The sequence below is a fragment of the Sinocyclocheilus anshuiensis genome, unplaced genomic scaffold (genome assembly GCF_001515605.1).
Source record: "Sinocyclocheilus anshuiensis isolate Anshui unplaced genomic scaffold, SAMN03320099.WGS_v1.1 scaffold1036, whole genome shotgun sequence".
In the NCBI taxonomy this organism is placed as follows: Eukaryota; Metazoa; Chordata; class Actinopteri; order Cypriniformes; family Cyprinidae; genus Sinocyclocheilus; species Sinocyclocheilus anshuiensis.
In genome coordinates this window covers 536,002-544,150 of record NW_015550226.1, presented here as the reverse complement: position 1 = coordinate 544,150, position 8,149 = coordinate 536,002, and the positions used below count along the sequence as shown (strand labels likewise).

Sequence of the window (8,149 nt, the reverse complement as noted above, 5' to 3'; positions counted from 1 at the left end):
TCAGGACTGCTGAGAGGATTATTGGTGCCCCTCTGCCCAGCCTCCAAGATCTTTACATCTCCAGAGTGAGGAAAAGGGCTAAAAAACTCACCTTGGACCCCTCACACCCAGCCCACTCTCTTCGAACTGTTGCCTTCTGGCCGTCGCTACAGAGCACTGACCACCAGAACAGCCAGGCACAAGAACAGTTTTTTCCCACAGGCTATATTCAGTCTGAACAATTAATCTTTCATAATTATACATCGTCCATCACAACTAACATAGTTATCTGACATATTTATATTAAACTGCACACTTTGTAAATAACATATCTGCACACTTATAACATATCTGTACATTTATCTAAACAATTACATTTTTTCCTATACTTCTATTTCTGTATATAGTACATTATTTAATGTTTTCTTTATATATATATATATATACTGTATATATATATATATAGTTTTATATTACATCCCTACTGTGTTATTCCTATGTATGTCTGCACTATCATGTATGTCTGCACTGTTTGTACTTTCTTCTACACTGGAAGCGTCAAGTGTCAAGTCAAATTCCTTGTGTGTGTAAACATACTTGGTAATAAAGCTCTTCTGATTCTGATCTGATTCTGATTAATATCAACTCGGATCAACAGATCAACTCAACACATCGAACTCAACATTTAGTTATTAGATTTAGTTATTTTTATATCCAATTCAGATCACTTTAATTGACTGTTAAATAATTAACTGGGTTAGTGTGTCAGCTCAGTTCATGATACACTGAGCACAAATGTGTGTTAAATGCTTTAGGAATAAAGTGTGGCCTGTTCTTGTTCTGAGCCTTGGGCCCTGTCTCTAATTCCTCAGTGGAGAACATATGCCCCATGCCCTCAGGAAATGAAAATGAAACACAATAGCAATAACAGAAACAAACATGGAAAGAAGGCATAGAAAGCATTTGCGCATTTTGCGGGTGAGACATGTTCCCACCTCTTTCTGCAAAACCGATTCCATTACATCATTTTTTGAAAATAGTTTGGTGAAGGAATGTAAATCTGAAACACACATTTTATTTTATTTATTTTTTTGAAAAACATGGAAATAGTTTATTATTTTTCATCCTATTGTTTGTTATATTTTTAGACTTGGTCAGTGTCTTTGTGGGTTTAGGTTCTTGTACTTTTGTAGGTTTTAAGGACCTTTTAAATAATTGAAATAATTTGGCAAAGTGATATGGAATGGAACTGTAATGTAGTCAAGACCTGCCTGGAAGTACTTTAGCCATGCATTTCCAGACAAATAATTTTACACCTAAATATAAGCCGATTTTCACTTAAAGTTTACGCAGCACTACGCAAATACAGACACCTAAAACACCATGCTACCTACACCGTGCATCTGGATAAATGTCCAGTTATAACACCTTTCTCTATCATCAGATTATCATCAGCTGATTTACTGCAGCTATGATAACAGCAAAATCATAAACGTTAAACGTACGTTCTGCAGTGTACATACGGATCCATTCTGCAGAGAGTAAAAGTAAAATTGAGGCAATGTTGTAGTTAATCAAGTAGTTTTACTCTACAGATTATTATTGACAATTTGTGATTACATCTGCTGTTAACAACTATAGTCACTGAGGATACGAAAAGCTGGCCTTTTAAATTTTAGGATGGGGGTCACATAAGGATGATCATATTTGGGGGTCTGTGGCAAATAAATTATTTGAAAACCCTAGTTATAGAGAGCATTTGATTAGAAAGATAATCTGACGAAAAGCTAAAATGCTGACTGAAGTCATCAAAATTGTTGATCCATATTGGGGTTAGAGAGAATGTAAATTTTAAAGTGCCCCTATTTTGAAAATTACCTTTCATGCAGCTATAAGTGAATGAAAACATCCTGCAAAATTTTAAATCTGAAAGTGCACCGTGTATAAAGTTATTGTCTCTCAAAAGAAAGAGTCGTTTTTAAAACGAATCCCAAGCCGTTTCATGTTGAAGTCGACATGAAACATTAGCATATTGTCCGCCCCATTGTCCGTTGGTCTTCTCAGATGGTCTCAATGAAAATGCAAATTCATTCTTTGCCACTAGGTGCCGCTTTTGGAGCGGTAAAAATAGAAGTTTCCCCGGTAACGCTGTACACAAAGTAGCACTGCGCTCACAAACGCTGCTTTATCAGGCATTACAGACATAATGAAATGAAAATGAGACCAATCGGACCAATCACAGCAGGTTAGCGTCACGCAAAGGAGGGGTTTTGGAAAAATGAATCGTTGAGCGAATCGTGAGGAAGTCGTTGAGCAATTAAGGTAAAAATAAATGCATATTATAAGACAGTGAAAGTGTTTTTTGACCTTGAATGCATGTCGACCTGTTGTTGGGGAATCCCAAAACCAAAATATGATCCTTTCATTACCCATAATAGGGGCACTTTAAATGCAATCTTCTTAATTTGAAATTTGCCATTTTATATTTATAAAAATATAAATAGATAACCTTAAATAGTTCACTCAAAAATAAAAATTCTGTCATCACTTACTCACCCCATGTCATTCCAAACCTAAGACTTTGATTTATTTTCGAAACACAAATGAAGGGAATATTTGAATGAAACCTGAGAGATTCCTCTCCCTCCATTTAAAGCCCATTCCAACAAACTATGACACTTCAAAACATTCATAAAAAGATCATAAAACTAATCCATATGAATCGAGCGGTTCAATTTCAGTGTTCTAAAAAGGCATGATCACTTTGATGAATCTGATAGCCTTTTATTCACATAGGCTATAAACTTTTATCAATGCACATACATGGAGCACATCAAATATGATCAACTGAAGCTCAAATCATTGTTTAGATGAGAACTGTTTTAAGACTTAGAAGGTAGGAGTGGTGCGACCAAGTCCACACATTCGACAACATGGAAGAGGAGTTCAAATGACCCACCTCAACAAGAGATGCTTTGAGTTTTTGTGTGAGTGCTTACAGGCATGTAGCCTATGCTTCATAATGACATTTGCATGAAAAGTGACACAGAAGCACAAAGAATTGTCACTTCTAATGCAAATTTCATAACGTCAGCATTTACATCAAGGGTGAACTCATGAACATACAAATACATACATGCTGGAAGTGATGGTTTTTCAGTTGCCCACACGTATCAGATATGTATCTGATTTTAAAATACATTTGGAAGTGGCTCAGATCAGATATGAAAAGAGGTGATCTTATGCAGTTTCTTCCATTTACACATGTGCAACAATATCCAGTCTGTGTCTGATGCAAGCACAACATCAGATTTTTTTTTCATCCAGGTTCACTGAAAATACATGCTTGCGGTGACATTTCTGCAAAATGATATTACATTGCTTTTTGCACTTTTTGCTTTCAAAGTGAAATGTCTAGTGAGTGATACTAAAAGCGCATTCAGTTTTAACCAAAACTGATAAACGTGATTCTAGCAACATTTTATTACATTGGCTGTTGTACATATTGTGGCAGCTCCGAAATAAAATGGCCAGTGAAAAGTTTTATTGCATTAGAAAATAATGCATCACCTACTCTAAACCCCACCAACAGTTTTAACAAACGCAAATTTAAAGATTTATTTGCTAAAGCAACTACATCATTTTAGTTTGTCTTTGAGCTCTTTTATTTTGACTCACGTGTCACAGAACACATACCCAAGAGCTTCAAATCACAAGTGCAACCCTGCACCTGCAGTTGAGCTACCAAGTACATACACTATATCAGGAAAGCCATACATATGGAGCTGGTTATGTGATGCATGCAAACATCAAAATGTATTCGTTTACAAATCATGTGTTGTGGCAAAAGCATTTTGAGGTCTGGACATGATAACATGTGGTAAGTCTTTTTTTTATTATTGATAATCTGTCCCTGTAGTCAATTTGTTTGAACAGGAATAAAAATTGTTGGCATTTTGTTGCCTCTAGTGTTCATTTGAGCTGGAAACTGCCGTAAATTGTATGTAGAATACATTTTTGGAGTTCTGCAATAAATGTAGGTAGAAGCACATTTTTCCAATGATCCTGGCTTGGATTTTTTGATGAGATCAGAATGATGTTGGGTGACAGAGTTGGGTGGCGAGCCTACGATTCATGAGCAAGTCAAGCCTAGCAAAGGCAATCAGAAGAGCACTCCCACGGTAGAGTGGCAAAAGCAAAGGCATATGCGGCAATCCCCAACATCCAATTAGGACCAGGAACGCCACTGAGTTCAGCTCCTGCTTACAAATGGGACCAAACTGCTTCTTCACCTTTCTTCGCCCTCCACCATTTACTGATGCAATACACTGACCTCGACTGATTGCCATCTTTAACGGTGTCGGAGAAAATTCATTCACTTCTTGACCATAAGCACCTCCCATAGTGTCCTTGCAAGGAATTCTACAATTCAATAAAGAACTCTCCAATGATAAAATCCCAGCTAAACTGCAACATCTGTGCCTGAGCCTCATTTTCTCTGCTACATCTTGTTACTTTCTGATACAGTCTACCGGCAAATGATGTATCACAGCCTCACAAGGAACACGGATGCAGTTCCAAAAAGCATCACAAAGCAACTACAAGATCAGAAGGTCTTGGCAAAAACGCGTATACAATATAGAAATATTTTAAGAGGTGATTTCTCTTTAATACACCAAAATATAGATCTGATAAGCAACATGGCAATGAATCATCACTGTACAGGCTACAGAAAAAGGGAAGTAATTGCGTCACTTAACAGACACTTGTTTAAAAAAATACTAAAACTGGGGAGAAAACAGAACTGGGTATTTGTTCATATAAACTGGTTCACAAGCAAATTCATGGCGTAAAGACCTTACACAGCACATATACGAACAAAGACACGATACTATGAGTACGGAAGATAAAGGGAGCGTGCGATGCGGTAAAAAAGCGTAACCGTGCTGCAGTCAAACACGTTAAAGTTGTAACTTTTGTGTTTTGTGAACGTACGTACTGCAGAAAGCGTGCGTAATGAAGCATTAGTAAGTGCAGCAACGAATGCTCTGTAACATGCTGCAGTCTTTGTATGGCACTCCCCCATTGGTTCCCTTTAAAGCCCTACAACGTGTTCATACTGCCGCACAATGGACTAAATCTTTGAATACATACCTACTCACGTATATTTACTAACATCTTACGAATACACATACATAAACGAAACACAGATAGAGAGATGATAAGAACGATAATACAGGTAAACCTTATTGTAACTTCTTTTGTTCATTTGATCAAATGAGAAAGAAGAGTAACAGCAGCCTCCATGAGACAGCAGAAAAAAGCTTCACCACACACCACTGGAAAGAGCTATTCAACAATATATTTATGTTTATGTTAGCATGTTGTTATATATAGGCCTACGTGTTTTAACAAGAATGCTTATGCATTCTTTAAATAAAAACAAAAAGAGTAATGCAATTCAGACATAAGATAGAGCGTTAAAGGCGTTATAATTCATTTATAACTCACCTTTACATTAATGTCTTTCATTTTTTCCTGGCGTGCTTTCGGCAACGTGTCCGAGACACGGGACATCGCGATAAAATGAAAACTTTACCAACAGCAGTCGGACTATATAAAATCCAGATGTTTGAATCTTGTTCAGAAAATAAGCATCCAGTGCGTGCAGTAATATGGAAAATATACATGTGCATTAAAGCTCCATTCAGTCTCACGTGAACTGTGTGTTTAATAAGACACACAAGGGTTTTTTTTTCTTTCACAGGAAACTCCACAGCCTTCATGAGATACTGACCCGAATCAGACTTTCAACCAATAGCAGTCGTGTATTTCTCTGACTGACAGCCGCTTGACCAATCAGATTTGCCACACATGAGCGACACCGCCCGTCACAGCTGCTACAGTAAAGATTACAGCAGGACGCGCCACATGGTGTGTGTGTGTGTGTGTACCTGGTATTTATCACGTTATGGGGACCAACTCTTTTTAATACCTTTCATTCGCTAAATATATTTGTAAAACAGACAGACAGACGTAAAGGGTGACCAATAGCATTGATTTATTGAAGAAGAACAACAACAACAAAAAAAAAAGGGCACTTCGGAGTGTAAGGACAAAAAGGGCATGTGCTCTGCACAGGTCGAGCCCTACCTGTGCACGTGCCTGCCCACAAGGATAGTAATACTAGTAAATTTTGACCTTGTGGGGACATTTTTGAGGTCCCCATGAGGAAACAAGCTTATAAATCATACAGAATGAGTTTTTTTGAGAAAGTAAAAATGCACAAAGGGTCCTGTGAGGGGTAGGTTTAGGGGTAGGGTTGGTGTAGGGCAATAGCACATACAGTTTGTACAGTATAAAAACCATTACGCCTATGGAATGTCCCCATAAAACATGGAAACACAACATGTGTGTGTGCGTGTGCGTGTGTGTGTGTGTGTGTGTGTGTGTGTGCGTGCGCGAGACACAGTGAAGGGAAATCCTGAACAAACACTCAAAAGTAGATGAGAGACAGCGCGCTGGCTCAAACCATGTTATGGTTCTAAGCATTTACATGTATTATGATGTACAACTGAAATGAAACTCATTCATTAAAATTGCCTTTCAAATATTTTTTGAGAAATAGCCTAACCTGAGACTTTTTTTAAATTATTGCTTTTAATCATGTAAAAACGCTATCTATGAGTAATTCAACCTACATTTGGATCCACCCAAAACAACAAATTGTGTATAAAAATAGGCCTACCACATTTTCACTTTGTTCAGTGTAAAGCATTTACAGTCAAGCTGTTAAGCAAGTACCCAAACCACTAAAAGTTCACACTGGAGGTTTAGTGAATAATTAAACTATGTATGAAAAACTGCAGTCAGCTGACTGGTGCAAGAAGAGTAACTGTGACAACTCAGTATCTTGGTAGGCTATATATGGGATTTTGAGTAATAAACGTTGGTAAATTTGTTCAGCCATGCAATGGGCAGTTTTATTGCACATGATGCTGATAATGTTGGTCTTAATATCCGCTGCTTGGTAAATGACCTGCTTTGGTTTACTTTAGCGAACTGACTAATAGAACCCTTGGAAATGAGGAAATAATACACTAATACAATAATACACAATAATACAAATGTTTAACCCAACCTTCTGGGTAGTAACCCAACCGCTGGGTCAAAACAGCCCAATTGCTGGGTTTGTCCCTATTTTACCCAGCACTGGGTTTTATTTAACCCAGCATTTTTTAGAGTGTAAAAGGCTTTAGATATGATTTTTTGGGGGAAAAAAAGAGCTGACAACTTTGTAGCCTACTGTACATTTGTTTACATGTATGCAGTCATGATCTACTTATTAAGAAATTAATAGCTTATAAGTTGATATAGGTTATGTAGGTTTTTTTCTTCATGTTCTGTTGTCCGCTGTATCATCTTGTTCTGTCGTTTATCAAAAACTGTTTCTGCTTTAGTTACCAATAGTCAGAAGCAGTCTAACGATCACCTTCACTTCATAATTCCCATCATACACCACACTATATTTTCCCTTTTGTACCTTTATTTGTAATTTTGTCTCTATTGATTCTACTGCATTTACCCATATTTCTCACAATACCCTTAATATTATTATATTAGTGCTGAACATGTGAAAGTGTGCTGCAGTCTGCAGTGGTGTACAGATGTGTCAGCATTTTCTGCTCTCACACTTACTATAAGCACTTCCCAAAAACATCTGCCTGTTTTCACTTTACTTTCATCACTCTTAAACTGTAATGGTACAGTATATATATACATTTTGACTCCAAAAGGTATTTGGATTTGTCAGAATGCTACGATTTTAGAATCAAATATCGAAGTAAGTATGTGTTATCAGACTATGCTATGCCTACCCTGTATTCCTCATTGTGCTCCAAGATACTCCACTGTCCTATTCTGCAGCATATCTCCTCATCTCTGTGTTCCTCATCTGTCTTCCTGAGCATTCCCTTGTGTTCTCCTTGAGTCTGTCATCAGCCGGCAAGATTAGATTGCCTGTTAATTTTGAGTTAAAGTTCTCCTCACCGTTGTTCACTCTGCTGATTCAGAGAAAGCATTATAGGGATATACATTTTATGAGGAAGCATAGTAAAGATCATTATGGGAACACTGTCAATGAGGTAATACAAGGGTTTAGAAATACAAA

The 8,149-nt window shown here is 37.3% G+C and overlaps 1 protein-coding gene across 1 annotated transcript in view; it reads right to left on the bottom strand.

Annotated features, from left to right (window-relative positions):
• LOC107661002 (rho guanine nucleotide exchange factor 2-like) overlaps positions 1-5,722 on the bottom strand; it is a 70,689-nt gene extending 64,967 nt beyond the window's left edge. The window contains exon 1 of the mRNA XM_016450442.1: positions 5,491-5,722. Within this exon, the coding sequence (XP_016305928.1) occupies positions 5,491-5,556 (66 nt within the window). The 5' untranslated portion in view covers positions 5,557-5,722. The remainder of the gene's footprint in view (positions 1-5,490) is intronic.
• Between the last annotated feature and the right edge of the window lie 2,427 nt (positions 5,723-8,149).